At 38.4% G+C, this 18,023-nt stretch overlaps 1 protein-coding gene across 1 annotated transcript in view; it reads left to right on the top strand.

Moving 5' to 3' along the window:
* BFSP1 (beaded filament structural protein 1) overlaps nt 1-17,624 on the top strand; it is a 36,016-nt gene extending 18,392 nt beyond the window's left edge. Inside the window, exons 3-9 of the mRNA XM_040427529.1 lie at nt 4,673-4,768; nt 5,301-5,393; nt 7,624-7,731; nt 13,253-13,473; nt 15,939-16,024; nt 16,657-17,391; nt 17,458-17,624. Of these exons, the coding sequence (XP_040283463.1) occupies nt 4,673-4,768; nt 5,301-5,393; nt 7,624-7,731; nt 13,253-13,473; nt 15,939-16,024; nt 16,657-17,391; nt 17,458-17,624 (1,506 nt within the window). The remainder of the gene's footprint in view (nt 1-4,672; nt 4,769-5,300; nt 5,394-7,623; nt 7,732-13,252; nt 13,474-15,938; nt 16,025-16,656; nt 17,392-17,457) is intronic.
* The last annotated feature ends 399 nt before the right edge of the window (nt 17,625-18,023 follow it).

Genomic DNA, 18,023 nt, shown 5'->3' with positions numbered 1-18,023 from the left:
GTCACATCAACTGGAGTAAAAAGGGTTTATTATACTCACAATATACAGGTAAAAAGCAAGCAGTGTATACAAAGCTCAATCACCCGACCCGGGTTTTGCTCAGTCGAGCTTCATCAGGGGTAGTTAGAGTTTATCGAAGGACTGAATCACAATCAGTGGGATCTATCTTTTACCAGTACTGTTAGTGAGAGCTCTATTAACTTTTTAGACCTACAGTAACACTATTTGTTGAAAACAACCAACTTAGAACTAAGACCTTTTTTAAGGAAACAGATGTGAACGGGTATATAGAAACCTCCAGCTGTCATTACACCCCGTGGCTGAAGAATATTCCTAAAGGGCAAATAAAAAGGGTTTTTCGGAATTGTACTAAAGTAGAGGATTTTAGGATTCAAAGTGAGATCATTAAAGAGCGTTTCCTGGAAAAGGGTTATGAGGCAGAGGAATTAGCCATATGCAGTAAAGTAATAGAGGGGGCAAAGGAAAAAGGAGGAAGGGTAAAGATCGAGAGAGACTTTTGTTTTTCTTTTCTTACCCAATTCAACGCGCAAGCGGGCTTGATCAAAAATGCGATTAAGAAAAACTGGTCCACTCTGAAAAATTATCCAGTGTTGGGTAAAGACATTCCACAGCAACCTGTCCTGATTTTTAAAAAGGCTCCCTGTCTCTGTACTAATCTAGTGCATTGTTTCAATCATCAAGAGAAAGGAAAGAAAGGGAATAAGTTTAGTTGGTGTGGGTTCTGCCTGCCATGTAGAAATCGGAAAAAGGATAACAAGAAAAGGGACACTCAAAATGTACATTCAAATCAAAAAGACACAGACTTGAAGATCAAAGGGCAAATCACTTGTGAGAGTGTAGGGGTTGTTTACGTATTGGAGTGCCCGTGTGGCCTCCAATATGTGGGACGTACGTTAAGGAAGCTCAAAGTGAGAATTCAAGAGCATGTTAGAAATATTAGGAAGGGGCTTGACACATAGTGTCTAAATGCACTTTAAAACAGTGCATCAAAAAAATCTCAGTGGCTTACTTTTTATGGGAGTTGAACAAGTTAAACCCTATTGGCGTGGCGGGAATATAGTTAAATAGGCGGGAGGTTGAGTGGATATACAGGATGGGAACACTACAACCAAGAGGGCTGAACATGGAATTTGATTTGAAACCATGTCTTATCTGATCTTGGAGTTGTAGAAATCCACCCTGTTGATGTAGGACATTTGATGGTAATTAGAAAAGGACGTAATTGGTCGAATATGATCATGTGATGTGGGGGGAGTTGCCAGTTTTATGAATGAAGGGCGGCGGTCCAAGGAATGTGTAACCTGTGATTGGCCAGGATGAACATTAGAGAAAGAGTGAGGATAGGGGGAATGAGATCATGTGATGAGTGACGTAGAAGCATCATAGTGAATGAAGTTGGATTTACTGCAAAGTGTGTGGTCTAGGATTAGTTAAAAAGAATAATATAAACTAACATGCGGGAGATATGAAGATCATTTATGAAATGTGGTTTGTTTTTATGTATTTTATTTATTGTAGAGTAATAAGTTCTTTGGAGCATTTTTAACTATGTATTGTTGGATTCTTGATATTTTAATATTGAAGGTTTGTAATGTTGTAATGTGATTGGGTCATGACGTCTCGGAGAGGTGGGTGCAGACCTACCTGGTTGCTTAAAAGATCGCCTTTAAATGGGTGGGGCAGATACGCCTGATGAAGCTCGACTGAGTGAAACCCGGGTCGGGTAATTGATCTTTGTATACGCTGCTTGCTTTTTACCTGTATATTGTGAGTATAATAAACCCTTTTTACTCCAGTTGATGTGACGGTACTTCACTATTTTGTTGCATCCTTGGTTTTCTATAGAAGCCTGGAAGGGAGAGGAGGAAAGGTTTCGTTTGGCCTGTTTGCTTTCCCATGTTCATTTTTATCTGACTGGTTTAGAGTGTGGAATTTCTGTTAATCCTGAAGCAGCGGGGTCCAACCAAGAAACAAATCTGCTATAGATTTCAACACTCAACAGGAATGTTTAAAATTCCCTCAGAATTCTCAGAATAAAAGACCCTTTGAAGTCTATAGAAACCTTTGCACAGTTTTTTTTATCATCATTTAATTGCTTATCAATGCAAAATAAAGCAACTATCTAAATAGTTTTATTAAAAATGTCCTTATCAATTTTTGTATATTAATCTAACAGAGCGCTGCTTCTGTTTCTGATGGATCCCTCTGCTTTTCCCCTCCCATGTCTTAAGGTCCTTTTACATGGACAGATCATCAGGCAAATTATTGGGGATGAGCATTTGAATAAATGCTGGTTCCCTATTCTCTGCCTCTTTGAAACATGCAGGCAATCACCACCCATTCATCAGGTGATCATTCTGTTGGTACTGAAAATCATCATTCCTGTGTAGCATATCATTCTGTCAAAGCAACGATCTGCTGCAGGAATAATTAATCTTTATGAGGACCAGCGATCACTATATCAATCGCTTGTCCCTATACAAAGGAGGTGATTGCTGCATGTAAATGCAGCCCTCATCTCCGCTGATGATCTGACAGATATCAGGAGTGTCTGCTTTGTTCCCGATAATCTGCACGATCATTGGCCTGTGTAAAAGAACCCTTAGTGTTAGAGATAATAGCAGGAGTGGGAATATTGTATACAGAAGAACAAATTGTGGAGAGCATCCAAAGATGGTAGCTCAAATAGGCTGTAGATAGGGAGGAAAACACATGCAAGACAGTTTGAATAGGGTAAATCACATAGGTTGCATACAAGTGTCGAGAGAAAGCACAGCACCCATGGCAAACTCTGCAGGGGAAGATAAATCACAAACTCCTCAGCATTATCGACAGTCAGCAGAAGTGAAGGGAGATCTCCTATAAGCTGTAGAAAGGGAAATCAGTCCAGCGATGACATTGTGCTGACACATTAAAGCGAGGGAAGACAGCAGCATCCTGGACACACAAACCTCACATACAGCAAGTATTACAGGGAGGGATACACCCATATGAGAATAGTCTGAAACTAAGAGCTAGTTGTAAACTTAATATCATGAAGTGTGAAAATTAATGAAGGACTGAAGATTGCAGACTGAAACTGAGTGCAACTGTTTTTGTACTCAGTGTAATTATATCACACAGTATTTAAAAGTCATTTTTCAAAGTGAAAGATGCAGACATAGTCCACATGATTTTACAGTGATTTTTTCTGCAAAGCAAATTAAAAAAAGAACATGACGTTCTTAGTAGTCATTTAGATCAAACTGTATACCACTTGCCATCTACAAGTGACATCATCCATTTAAGTCATCAATGCCATATAAGATCTTACTGTGCTGCAACCAAAACAACTGCAACATAGCACATATTGGGGGATGATCCCAGCAGTCCAACAACACCTCTTTCTTCTAGTTTAAGCCCACTTGGTCATGAGTCACATTCCCCTAGAGGTACACAATCAAATTAACAGACTACTCCAAAGCACTGCTATCCAATGTGAACACCAAGTGAACTCAATCAACAATTGGATCAACTATGTAGAGATCTTCATGCTGTCTTTGATGTTCTCCCTCAGACAATGTTGTGGGTTGAGTCTATGTTTAGTAAGTTTAGTTTGAAAACAGAAGGGGTCAGTTTTAGATTAGGTTTAAAAGTTATGAGTCTAGCTCAGTGGTCCTAATGCTATGCTGGGCTCCCCCAGACAACAAGAAGTGTCCTCTTGTGTTGCTAATCTCTGGAGGTGATGGTAAGGCATAGTGCACCCCAATGAGAAATAAGTCCAGAGAGTCTAGGTTTGTAGTGTGCTTCTTTAATGGAGGAACTCAAGTGCAAGACAATATAGGCAAGTCACAGAGTGTCTTCTCCAGTCTCCTCCCTGGCAGAAGAAGGTTTTAAGCTGAGAAAAGGCATGCACTAGCTGTCCATCTCTCTTTTAGAAGGTTAGTACCCTAGCCAAAAGGCTGGTGGCTCAGAGTCTGTGGCTCAGTTGTCTGGCTTGCCCTCTGGTCAAAGGGCTGGTGACAAAGAGTCTGTGGCAGAGTATCTGCATCTCAGTGTATTCTTCTTGTCACTCATGCAGTCTAGCAGAGTCTCTCCTACTAAACACTGGTCGACATATGCAGACAACTAGGGGCTCTAACTGCTCTCGCTATATATACCGTTTCTAACCTTCTAGTGGGAAGGATAAAGTGGAGAAGCACAGCCTAAACAGAAACAATTTCAGTATGTCTATTTTTCCCCTCAAAAACTTTGCATAGTCCCTTATAGTAATCGTGGAAGATAAATAACTTCTTATGGCATACACTTGATAGAAAATCCCAAAGTGTTTTAGCATTAGATGGCTGTGCATTAACCCTTTCCACATTGCAGTGCAGATATATTGCAATAACAGTTCAAATGAACAGGGTATATTACAATAAACATATAAAATGTAGGTCAACAATATAAAGCTGTATAAGTGTAAAAACCAACATAAATCATAGTGCAAGTTAACCCTTCCAAATGCACTAAAGTAGCGAGTTAATGGCTTTGCATAGTAGCAATAAGGACAAATGTCCACAAACATTCATGGTCCAATCCAATGTACCCTTGCTCCAGGGCACTACAAATTTAAATTAACCTAGAATTTGAGCAGATTTAATATGACCATATCTTATCCTATCTATTGTAGGACGCTGATGAAGCTTTGCTGAGTAATCTAGAACTTCAGATTGAATCGCAGTTCCTACAAGATGACATTAATGCTGCAAAGGACCGATATAAAAAGGTAATTTAGACTTATAGTACAAATTTTGAGCGGGACACAAAAGTGGTTCAGAAATTTCCCTATGAGCAATTCAAAAGAAGTAATTTGGTTAAATGCTGATGCTCATTCTGATGCAGCTAGGGAGAGCTCTTGAGCTCTCTTCATATGGATTTATTAATTAGAAATGTATACATTACTAGACAGAGACCTCCCCCAGTGGTGGTGGCAGCCAGCATGTAATTCATTGGTTATGTAGAAGGTAAACATGGATTTGGAATTCTTTGCAACAAATAAAAGGCACTGAAAAGGTTTGCAACCTAGTTAATATAACAAGCAATAAATTATACTACACTTCCCTGCCCTAGATCAATCCCAAAACCACAAGGGACAAAGCTATACCTAAACAAACCAAGACCTCCAGGGATATAAGATATTAATCCATAACTACCCCGACCACCACGGATAATGGATCTTATGACCATTAACACCATTAACAATTAATTTTAGATTCTATAAAACATATGTATGTACTAATCTATTTTTTACTCAACAGAATCTCATGGAAATTCAGACTTATGTTAACATATTGCAACAGATTATACACACAACCCCTCCTGTGAGCTCCATCACTGTTGGCATGTACGAGGTATGAGTTTAATTTTGTATGTAACTTGCACATAACCTATAATAAATAATCCTTGTGCACACCTATATTAACAGTACATTACACTAGATACCTAGTGTATGGCCATTACCAGATCTTAACAGATGAGTCTGTGCTAGAATATTGACCTTTAAAGGGAATGTCATCTTTATCTATTGTTTAAATCAGGTTTCTAAGATAAATGTAATTTTAATAGTTTTTGATGATGTTATATTTAATTTTCCATATCACTATTTTAAAAAACTACTTAAAATCCTATAGTTTTCACTCTGATCACTAAGCCAAATAATACTTTGAAACTCCCTGTTCTGTAGAGATCACTTTTCAACAGTCATCTCACTATCATCCCAGGCCGGATTACAATGAAAAAAACAACAACCTTTGAATAGACAACATAGGGTCGCCCATTCACAATAGCTGGTGATCACAGCTCCTTTATTCCCCTCCCTGCACAGTAACCTGCTGACCATTGTGTCTATGGTCTATTTGGCTGCTGTAAAGCATGTATCTAAATGCTTTTAATGGCAGCTCATGCAAAAATGACAGGCCTCGTAATTATGTGCAGGAAATTGAATTTAAGAAAATCTAGAATCAGAAAATAAAAAGAGTTAGATTTTTTTTTTATTGCAATCTATTTTACTTTGTAAAATAAAATATAGCTGATGCAGTCCCTTCAAGATTAGTTGGTGTGCTTTACAGGACAAGATTTACTTTACTGGAGCCTTTAAGCAAGCAAACATTCATAAACTAGCCCTTCATATAATGTTTCACTCCAATCCTCAGAATTAAGATTTCCCTTACACATTCCTTTTAATGGGGCTATGATGCAGTTGCTTGAGCACTGGATTGCGGTTAATGCTATTGTGCAGGAATAATGCTCATGAGAGATGGGCTGTTCTGGTCTCTAGATTTAAGAGGTCCCAGAGCTCAAACCTCTACTAATCATAATGCTGTGGCATATTCTAGTTATAACATTATGAGATAGGAATACTGTTCCTTGCTAAGTCTCTTGAGAAATTGTAACATAACCATGAAGGTCTTTTATGGTCATCAGAAGTTTACTTAACCAAAACCAGTCCTTAGTTCATCAGGGCAATGATTAAAGGGAACCTGTCATGTGGATATTTGATTATAATCTAACTAATTATATACAATCATTAACTACTAAACAGTACCTTAGATGTATCCACTTACTGGTGCGACAGATGGTTACCTCATAATATACATACAAGGATGCCACATGCCGCATGCTAATGAGCTGATTTGAGTCCAGCATGACGTCAGTTAGTCCAGCGTTTTTTTTAATTCAAAGCTATAGCCACTTTTCTGCCCACCTGCTGCTGATTCATATGGAAAATAACCGTCAATCAGCAGCAGGTAGGCGGGGAGAGTCAGGAGCTCATGAATATTCAGGACTCACCATTATGAGCTGGAGCTTTTCAATACAAGATGTTGGCAGATTGACTGGATCAATTAAAGAAAGTGAGTCAGCATTTCGCTAAGAGAATCAATCACTTATTTATGTTGCCCTTAGTTAGGACACCATAAAACTGGTGACAGGTTCCCTTTAAGTGTGTGGCCCTACTCTCCCTCTCCTGTCTGTCCCAACAAAGTTGCTGCCTGTTACAACATCAAGCAATAATCTCTGACTGTTATAACTTACAGCAGGACAGACAGAAGAAGGAAGAGTTATGCAGGATCTCTTCAGGTCCTGCAAGAGGAGATCAGTGACTGACATCCTACACCACCTTTTTTACATCCGTTCCTAACTGCTCCCAGGGCAAATGCTCAGCCAGATCCCCCAAATATGTTCTTCACCATGTTCAAGCATCCATTTAAGCATATAGATGCAGCCCTGCAGAGATTTGTACTGACACAATGAACTTTTCGGTAGAAATCATAACACTTACTATCTCCCAAAGGTTAGGCCCTTAACATTGGAAAACTAAGACCTGTAGTAAAGCCACATTATATTAAGAGTTCCCTTATTAAAAAATGACAAAGACATCCTGAGGAAGTATTCAACAAAATCTACATGCAATTCTCCTTGATCAGTCCATTGTACATATCATCATGTTTTGAGTTTTCTTTCCAAAAATTGACTAATGATAAAAGATTTAAAAAAAACAAAACATTTTCACTCCAATTCCTAAAACTATAGATTTGTATAAAACAATTCCATTTAGATTATTCTTAATGTGTTTGTTCTTAGGAAAAGTTGATTTCTGAAAGAAGAATTCCTATACTGCAAAGCCAACTTGAAGAATATAAGAGCATCTTGTGTCAGCTACACGCACAGAAGGTTAAGCTCCAGTCTGAGGTAAAATAATCTGTTAGTCCACACTGTGTTTGACAATTTGCGGCTAATTTACTTTCATGTCTGAAACAGATTCAGCTTGCAGGAGTAGTCTATATATGCACATTTGAGCAGGAATGTACTGTATATTGCATCATCCTGCAGTTCCATTAGAAACTTTGAAAACAATAAAGATCTTAAAAGGATGTTGTGAGCAAAACAAATTAGTTAAAAAGAGTTTAAAAGTGGTTAAAAGTGATGATTTACTCACCTTCAGTGATCCCCCACAGCTGCGGCTGCTTGTCAATCTTCACTTCCTGGTCCTGCTCCACACATTAGAAATTCCAAAAAAGGCGTGCTCGGCAAATGACCAGCCTTAACACATGACTGGCTAAGCAAGCCTTTCCTGGCATTTCTGGCTTGTCGAGTCGGGACAGGAAGAGCAGTACGAACAAGAAACAGCGCTAAAACGGTAGCAGAGGGGGAGCATCTTTTTTATTTTAAAACCATTATTATTTTTTAACAAAATGATCTGCCCTGAACATTCCTTGTCCAGATCTATGACCAAAAAAACATAACTTTTGTCTTTTAAAAATAGCATCAAGCATGTTTATGGGCTGTGGATGGGGCAGAGCTACAATACCACACACAACCTGTGAACAAGTGTGGCACTATTTTTTGAAGAAAGCAGACTTTTTTTTAAACCTGGACAATGCCTTTGCTATTTGTACTTCACTCATTAAGTGTAATAATCCTAATCCCCCTACTGACTATAAAAGTCACAACAGTTTGTCAGTGAAGACAACATACCTGTGTTGCAGGTCGTAGACAGTTTTAGTATAAGGGTCACAAATGAGGATTGGCATAGCCATAAAGATGACATCACAATCCTTATAATGTACTTGAAATAATAGCAGCTGTCTCATCTGAAATTGTGTGCCTAGACACAGAGCAACATTAGAAAAGAGACATCAAATGATCTATCACAACCTAATAATGCTGTTTACAGAGAAAACAAATCACTATTAATAAATACAAATCCTTGGTATTTAAAGGGTCAACCCCCGAAGGGCACATTCAATTTTGCTATAAAGACCAGAAGTAATATGACAATAATCATTTTTTATGGCCTGTGTAAGGCCGTATTTTGTGGGGTGAGTTGTATATTTTTAGAATTGCATCCATTCAGAAAGTCTTCAGTCCTTTTCACTTTTTTCAAATTTTATGTTGCAGTCTTTGAACTAAAATAAAAAAAAAGTTCAAAGTTTTCCCCATCTTTCTGCACTCAATACTCCATAATGAGAAAGTGAAAACAGAACGTTAGAAATCTTTGCTGATTTATTGAAAAGTAAAAACTAAAATCTTGCATTGACATATGTATTCAGGCCCTAGGGCTTAGTTGAAGCACCTTTGGCAGTGATTACAGCCTCCAGTCTTCTTGGGTATGATGCCACAAGGTTAACACACTGGGATTTGGGGAATCTCTGCCGTTTTTCTCTGCAGATCCTCTCAAGCTTTGTCAGGTTGGATGGGGACTCTTGGTGGACTGTTGGTGGACTGTTGGTGGACTGTTGGTGGACTCTTGGTGGACAGCCATTTTTAAGTCTCTCCAGAGAAGTTCGATTGGATTCAAGTTAGATTTCTGGATGGCCCACTCAAGGACATTCACAGAGATGTCCCTAAACCATTTCCATGTTATCTTGGCTGTGTAAGGGTCAGAGCACCCTGGATCAGGTTTTCAACAAGAATATCTCTGTGCTTTCTTTCATTCAGCTTTCCCAAAACCCTGACCAGTCTACCTGTGTTAGCCACTAAAAAAACACCCAACATCATGATACTGCCACGATCTTGGTTTCATCAGACCAGAGAATCTTATTTCTCACAGTCTTAGAGTCCTTTAGGTGCTTTTTTTTTTCATTTTACAAACTTTCATGTGTCTATTACTGAGAAAAGGCTTCTTTTTGGCTACTCTGCCTTAAAGAGGACCTTTCATCAGCATCAAGTATGTAAACTGAATATACATACATGGAGAGCGGCGCCCAGGGATCCCCCTGCACTTACTATTATCCCCGGGCGCCGCTCCGTTCTCCGGTTACAGGCTCCGGTAAAGTCATAGTTAGGCTCCACCCATTTGAGCCTGCCACGGTCTCCTTCTCCTATACTCTTAGCCATGCTATGAGCTGAGCGCTGCGATTGGCCAGCGCTACAACATAGGAGAAAGAGACGCCGGCAGGCTCAAATGGGTGGAGCCTAACTATGACTTTACCGGAGCCTGTAACCGGAGAACGGAGCGGCGCCCGGGGATAACAGTAAGTGCAGGGGGATCCCTGGGCGCCGCTCTCCATGTATGTATATTCAGTTTACATACTTGATGCTGATGAAAGGTCCTCTTTAAAGAGAGCTACATTTCATGTGTCAGAGCAGAGGGTCTGAATACTTATGTCCATTTGAAATTTTAGTTTTTCCTTTTTAATACATTTGCAAACCTTTTTAATTCTGTTTTCACTTTCTCATTATGGTGCCGATTGATAGGGGAAAACATGATTATTGTTAATATTTTATTTTTTTAGCACAATGGCACAACATAAGATTTGAAAAAGTTGAAAGGGTCTGAAGACTTTCTAAATGCACTATATATATATATTACATACCAAAGAACCCAAAATATTCCTGTCTGCCTAATATCCAGTAAACACTCCCAGGACTCCAGGACTAGCAGGACTTATGACTTGGGTGCTGGATGCCTAATGGGTCAGGGTATTGAAATGCAGCACTACGGCAGTAAACTGAATTTTTTTTCCAGCACTATTAGTACTATTACTTTGCACATGGATATCCTGGGTTTGAAAGGATAGGTCATTGTGTGTGTCATCGGTGGAGATCTGACACACGGCGTACACACTGATCATTTGTTATCTGCAGCCACTCGCACCAAAACTACTACTAAGAGCAGAGCTGTCAGCACAGATCTGTTCAAAACAGAGTCCCTCAGAATCCTTTCCTCTGGTTGGCCCAGTTCTGGGTTACTGCAGCTTAGCTATCATTCACTTATAACCTGGCATGGCCACTACACTTAATCAGTGCAGTGCTCCCACCAGATCAGTGGAGGTCCTGGGTGTCAGACTCCCCAATATGATATTGATGACCTAACCTGAGGATCAGTCATCAATATCATTAGCTCAGAAAACCCCTTTCTTTGTAAAGATTTATTATTACTGTATCAAAAACGGATTATCTCTGGATTATATTCCTATTAAGGGTCACATAGTCAGGACCCCACAGATATTAATTTCCTGCCAGTTGTCTTTTCAGGTTTAATACCCTAACATAAGTTATGAATCAAAGACTAGATACAAATCTTGAAGGTTCCTGATGTAGATATAGCTGAGTAGATGGCAGTGAAAAGAGCAGAGGACAGTGTTTTTTTTTTAACTCCTTAGGGATTTTTTTTAACTCCTTAGGGATGCTGCCTAGTTTAGACTTTGGGTTCTCTGGGGATTAAGAAAATGACCAGCGCATTAGATGGTTTGCTTATTTAAATGAGTGCTGACAGAAAGCCGAGGTCCAGGAAATGTCACTAAATTTATGAACAAAGTAAATTATAAATTTGAATATGTTTCCATATACTGTATAAGTATTATTATTTTTTATTTGCATCAGTCATAGCACCTAATGCTGCTGTATAAAATCGATGATATAACCTAACCTGTACATATACATCATGAAGGATTGAGCATTTCCCCAGAACAAAATTATTTTTTAGGTTTCACAGATTTTCTATTCCAGTCATTAGTGATGCTGGAGCATAATAGGGGAGGAAGTTGGTCAATTGTAAATGAAACCAAGGAAGACATAAAAGCTGTTTAGTGCTTTATTAGCTATGCACTGCTGCCATCTAGTGTTACATTTAAAGTAATACAGCCTGACCAAAATTGTTGTTTTTGTTGTGGGTATAAAGATTGTTACAATAAAAAAAACAACAACAAACAAACAAAAAAACTAATGCAAAGAATAAAACGACTATGGCTATTGCAAAATTTAAAATGAGGAAAGATTTATAAATAAATATGTAAACTGCTCTGTTATGTCCCTGCAATTTTCTTTTAGTAATATCTCTGGTAGCGGCTGACTAATCCATATTCCCCTAACTACTTTTTTTTTTTTTTTACACAAGATAGATGCGGGGATCTTAAAGGGGTGCTATAATGTTTTCTTTTGTTTGCTGTTTACATTTGATCCTTCCTATAGTAATATGTAATTAAGGGTTCTTTTAAGTGGAGAGATAAACAGCCCCTAACAAGCGACAGCAACAAACATTTGTAATATGCTTTCATTACACAAGATACTGAAAGCACAGGGATGGTTGTGGAGTCAGAGGTTGCCCTATTGGTGCTCATACTCTATACCCACTATTGTTAATTAGTATATTTTTGGAGTTTGAGAGGAAGGTAGAGTGACCAGGGGAAATCCTTAAAGACTAACTTGATGCATGTGTTGTCTTTGGTTGTCTTTGAACCCAGGACCTCACCTCCGCAACCACTTAGACCAGGGTTCTTAAACTGTGCTACATATATATAGCAAGTTGATTGGCACTCATTTATTTTCATGTTACAATTATTGGGAGGGGTTTGAACCAATAATTGTTCGGGCAATCATTTGTCTTCCACCTTTGGTCTCATACAGCTTGCACATTCAGCACCAATAACAGATTTTTATGCCCACAGGTGTGGATCTTCATCTCCCTGGTGCACTGATATCAACAACCAGTTGATGGGGGGCATGTGTTTGCATCAAATTGCCATTTGTCATTGACACAAGAGGAGCAAGTTACTGCTGAGGCCAACAATTGACTGCAGAGGTCATGTGCACCCTCTACCCCATCAACAGGATATTGCACCAGGGAGATGAAGAGCCGGCTGTGGAATGATAGAAACTGAACCAAATGGCGTGGACCAGGTAAGTATGATCACCACTGTTGTTTGGCCTCTCTGTGAGGTCTGAAATAATGTTGGATCACCCCTTTAATGGAAAATTTAGCACTGAGCTCAGGGATGCACCACCAATGAGGCCAGGCAGCACCAGGTAGGGGCAAGAGGTGGTCAGCAGAAAGGCCATGGGCAATGAGCGCTTTCACTTTGGCAAAGGGGTAAGGTTAAGAAATTGGCATTGGGAGGAGGGGGCGGCATTTCAGTTTTCACCTCAGGCAGCAGAAAGGCTAGCTGCACCCCTGACTGAGCTCCTCTAGAGGCACTAGTTGGAAATAGCCATCATTTTAAGAATGGAAGGAACTCAATGCAGCCACCGCTCCCCAGGCCCCATAGCATTTGTGTGGTCCACCTCCATGTTGGGTATGCCACTGTAGGAGGCCTGTTAGAGATATGTAGACACCAGCTTATAATTCTCTACAGCAATTCTTATTTTCCTCCTTTGTTCTTTTCTTACTATTTTCCGTCATTCATTACTCTTTACTGCAAATTTACCAGCGATAATAAATTAACTCATGAACAAGAAAGAATTATCCCTGAATTATTTATTCTTCTCATAGACGTCCATGCTAGAACAAGCGATTAAAAACACCCAGGAAAGCTATGACGATGAGATACAGCTGTACAATGAACAGATTGAAGTCATTAGGAAGGGAATTGAAGAAGCTGAAAGGAATCTGGAGAAATACACAAATGATTGCCGTCAGTTGGTAATCTACCAGCAGTCCTTGGAAAATGAATTGGAGAGATATAAACGTATCATTGAGAATGAAGACAACAGGTAAATAGACACAACTGACTTTACATATTTGATGACATCTAATGATGGAGACTGATAGGGCTATTCTACTGCCTGACCGAGATAAGCACCATTTATACCCATAATAGAAAATAATATATTGTTTACAGAGCAAGGTATAGAAGGGGTCACTGAGAATGACCAAAAAAAAAAAAATCTGCAATTGGGGGAAATAAAGTTCTTCATTCCCTGATCTGTAAAGGGAACTATACTTAAATACTCTCCACCACTGGGTTCTGTCTCTGTGGGTACAGGGCTTTTTTCACTGGACTTACTGTCCCCTCAAGTCAACTTCCTGCCAGTGGTTAGGTGTCCCCAAGTGGCATATGACCCAGCAGTGATGTGCTGCTTGCAGACGCAGTCAGCTATTGGTTTCAGCAGCGCCTGTGACCGTATTTCTATGCACCCTTTCCAGATGGGAAAAAAAACACCTGAAAAAAGCCATTTCTTCAACATGCTGTGCTTAAAAAGAAAAAGACACATAAAAGTCGTATTGGGCGAATTGAAGTCCACAAAGTGGATCCAATTTGATTTGCCTCAAAGCCAAATTTCCTCGTGCTTCATGGTAGCGAATCGATTTTCCCTGAATGGCAGTACAAAATTTTTTAAATCATACTTACCTCCATTTTCATTGAAGGTGTCACACGAAATCCCATGCGCGGTGACGTATGATGTCACCATGCCGGCCAATGTGATGATGTCATCACGGGCCACGCAAGCTTTCCCTCTAGATCTTCAATCACAGGTATAGATTCCGTCATTGCTTTCCGTTATAACATGGTTATAACGGAAAATAGCGGATTTCATAAGACGGAAGTCAAAACAGAAGCCTTTAAGTCATTCCGTTTTCATCCTTCATAATGCAAGTCTAAACTGTTAGTCTGCCATAGACTTGTATTATAATGGAATGCAAAATAGAAGCCTTCATAACAATGTTATAAGAGAAAACAATAACGGAATCCATAACGGTGATGTGAACTCACCCTCAAATGGATGAGATATTATTTTATCACATTTTTTTCAATTTTGAACTGAGTTATAAATGTCAGATGCCGTGATCAGCTATGAACATGGCATCTGAGGGGTACAATGATAGGGGGTGGTGCAATTGTACAAAGAAATGTGCTTTGCAATAAAGTAATTTGTCACAAAGCAATTTGGTTGTAAAATTCGTCAAAGCAGCCAAATCGAATTTTCAAATACTTCACTTATCACTACATAAAAGCCACCAAATTGAAAAAAAACATCACTAGAAAGCAAGCGCAAGTGCAGAAAAATACCACTAAAAACCTACTAGTGATTTTAGCCTCATAAGTAATTCTTATAAGTAATTTATTTTTAAAAATAATAAAATGAGATTAAAAATAAAAATAAAAAAAATTAAAAAGATGTGTTATGCATTTCACCACCAGTTCATTGGTGAAACGCGTCACACATACTTTTATTGTTCTTTTATGTATTTTTATTTTATAAATCTGAATTTGTCTAAAAGGGAGCTAGACTTAGAAGAATGGGGTGGAGACTCATGGCAAAATAGCAGCAATTTTGGTGTCAAATTTAGTCTCAAAATAAGTCTTGAAAATATCACTGAGCCACTGTGATAAAGGTGATAGAGGTCTAGACAGCCTAAGTTTATGTCATCTATAGGATAAGTAAATCTGGGCCATAATGTTAATGCAACTTCAGTAGAGCTATGCTTACCATTATATTAAAGCGTGGTATAGACATGTATTTTTGATGCAGATTGTGCATTACGAAAAATTGCAGCATGCGCATTAGGAAGCCATATATCAGACTGCGCTTTCCATTTGAAGCACTGCTTTCTGTGGCATTAGATGATAACTCAGTCCATAAAATGTAACTTCATATGGAACTAAGGGTAGGTTCACATCACTGTTAACTTTTCCGTTCTGTCAGAAGAACATACTTTTTTTTTTTTTAAATGGATCTTTTATTTTAAGCATCTGTCATGCTTATTTTGCGTCCGTTTTAATAATTTCTGTCTAAGATCTCTTATACTTGACAGGATAAAAGTCCTCCATGAAGGGGACTTTTTTTTTTTTTCTGTTCCTATTTTCTGTTCTGTGCACAATATGCAATATGCTTGGGTTCATGAGGCCTAAGGTATATATTAATACAACTTATTATTGACCATCATCAGTCATATGCAATTATTATGCCAGAGAATGTGCTGGGTATTCACATTACATATAAATGATAGATAAATAATGCCATAGTAAGATCCTTTATCTTGGCCGGCGGTGGTTTCCAGACAGCAGCCAATTTATTCACCTGCCTTTTACACACATAAGTTACTGTCAAAGACAAATCTGATTTTCTATAATACAAAAAATGTATAATGTGCTCTACTTTTGGGCAGATGTTTTCCTACTACCATTTTTAACTACTGGTGATATAATGCTTATAGCTGTCTTCTCTTCTTCTAGACTGAACTCTGCAATAGTTGGGACCCCAATCACACTTTTCATGCAAAGTTTTAAAACCTCTCAGATATCACCTACAAGAGGCAAAGGTAATGCATCATGTAGCTCTACCACTTCTAGCGCTCCAGCTGTTGGCAACAACAGATAATATTGTGCACTTGTGGCACCAGGAATGTTGTAAGATCACTAGAGTTTGGTACCTGGGTCAATGGTAGATAAAACTAGAATAAATGCTTCTGAGTTTTATCTTCAATAGGCTTTTCATTTCTACTATTTATTGTGGCATAGCACTATCCTTTACATATGTTTTGAAGTGGCTCACAAGCTACAAAGGATCTAGAGGACTCTAGATCTGGTCTAACTGAATCTGCTGAGGGGTTGAATTGGAAAAGGAACAGAACCTCTCATGAATATTCAAGCGTAGACATTTTGATTAAGAATCACAGGTACAAGTTAGGAGGATCCCAGTAATAATTAATCCATATACATAGTACATAATATTGTATATTTATTATAAACGTCTAAAATGATTGAGCGAAACACTCAGAAAAAGAGCATTTTGGTAACAAAAACTGGATTCCTATGTAATTATGCATGTTTCTGAAATGGTAATACTAGATTGTGAACCCCAATGGAGCAGGGAATAATAATGTGCACTCTATATACACAAAATAATAATATCTACATAACAAGTGAAAATTGTACATATTGCTTTTTTCAGATATTACTCTAGCTATACAAGACATTGCAACAGCCAAACCAAGGCAAAAGGGTATCCCAAGGAAGACTTTGAGAAAAAAAGAACTACCAATGGATAAAAGTGATGTTAATAATGAGGACAAAGTTGTAGAGAGAAAACAAGAGGGGTCAGAAAAGAGACAACCAGAAACAAAGTTTAATACTACTGAGAGTGGTTTATCTGAGAAAGACTTTGAAATGTTAGAACATGACTTTTCTCCAGAGGATGTACCAGATGGAGCACAGATAAGTAAAGCATTTAATAAGCTATGTAATATAGTACGAGATAGAATAAGAGGGTACAAGAAGCCAGAGCCTTCTCCAGATTTCTTCACCAAGGGTCGTTATGTTCTTGTAACAGGTGAATCAAGTTACATAGACCCATGCTTCTGTTCCATCACTCCTCATGCTGGAGGTAGGGTAACTGTTAGAGTTATGTATGATATCATGCCAGGTGATGATATAGTACTACCAATTCCTGAATTACCAGAGCCTTCTGAGCCTTCTGAGCCATCAGAGAGTGAAGAAGATGATGCTAGTTCTGAAGGGAAAAAAGAAGAAGAACCAGAAATTGATGATACACCTAAAGATGAAGATGAAGAAGGAAAGAAGGAAAATGATAAACAACCAGAGGCTAAAGATGATGCCAAAAAGCCACCAGATGTTAGTAGACCAGATGATATACCACAAAAATCAAGAAATTCTGAAAGTTCAGGAAGTTCTGAAAATTCAAATTCAGACACAGTTAAGAGATTGAGCAGATTTCGAAATGATGATAATGAAGACAAGCATCTAACACCTTTCACAGGGAGAGAGTTTCCAAGCTCTATGAGCTATGAAAAGGTTGAAGTTGTAGAATCAATTGAGAGGATTACAGATGATAAAACAAAGAGTTACGAAGAAACTGCAATGATCATGGAAACCATGATCGAAAAGACAAGGAAAAAATAGTATATATTAAATTAAATTTATATTGTGTCTTAGAAAATAATATATTGATTTTTAGTTGTAGGACATATTTACTGACTATTTTACTTTAACAATGGAGATAAATGATGTTTTTGACATATAATCTCTTTAGGTCCTGGAAAGAAAAATAGTTGTTAACAAGAAGCAAGTGGAAGCGATTCCCCTGTATGTTAGAATATTTCTTATTTGCGTACAGTTGGTGAAAATTCCAATCTCTCTACATAATCGTGTCTGTGATAGTCATTGCTCTGTGATTTCAGCTTGCTACACCTGGCTAATTTGCTTCGAAATAAAGACTTGGCTTTTGAAGCATCATTTACAAATGTGCAGAGATTTTTATTGCATGCATTCCTTCCTCTTATAGTTGAGAAGCACACCTGC

Source organism: Bufo bufo, chromosome 4 (genome assembly GCF_905171765.1).
Source record: "Bufo bufo chromosome 4, aBufBuf1.1, whole genome shotgun sequence".
In the NCBI taxonomy this organism is placed as follows: Eukaryota; Metazoa; Chordata; class Amphibia; order Anura; family Bufonidae; genus Bufo; species Bufo bufo.
The sequence above is the reverse complement of the archived record's forward strand: the minus strand, read 5'-3'. Positions and strand labels throughout refer to the sequence as shown.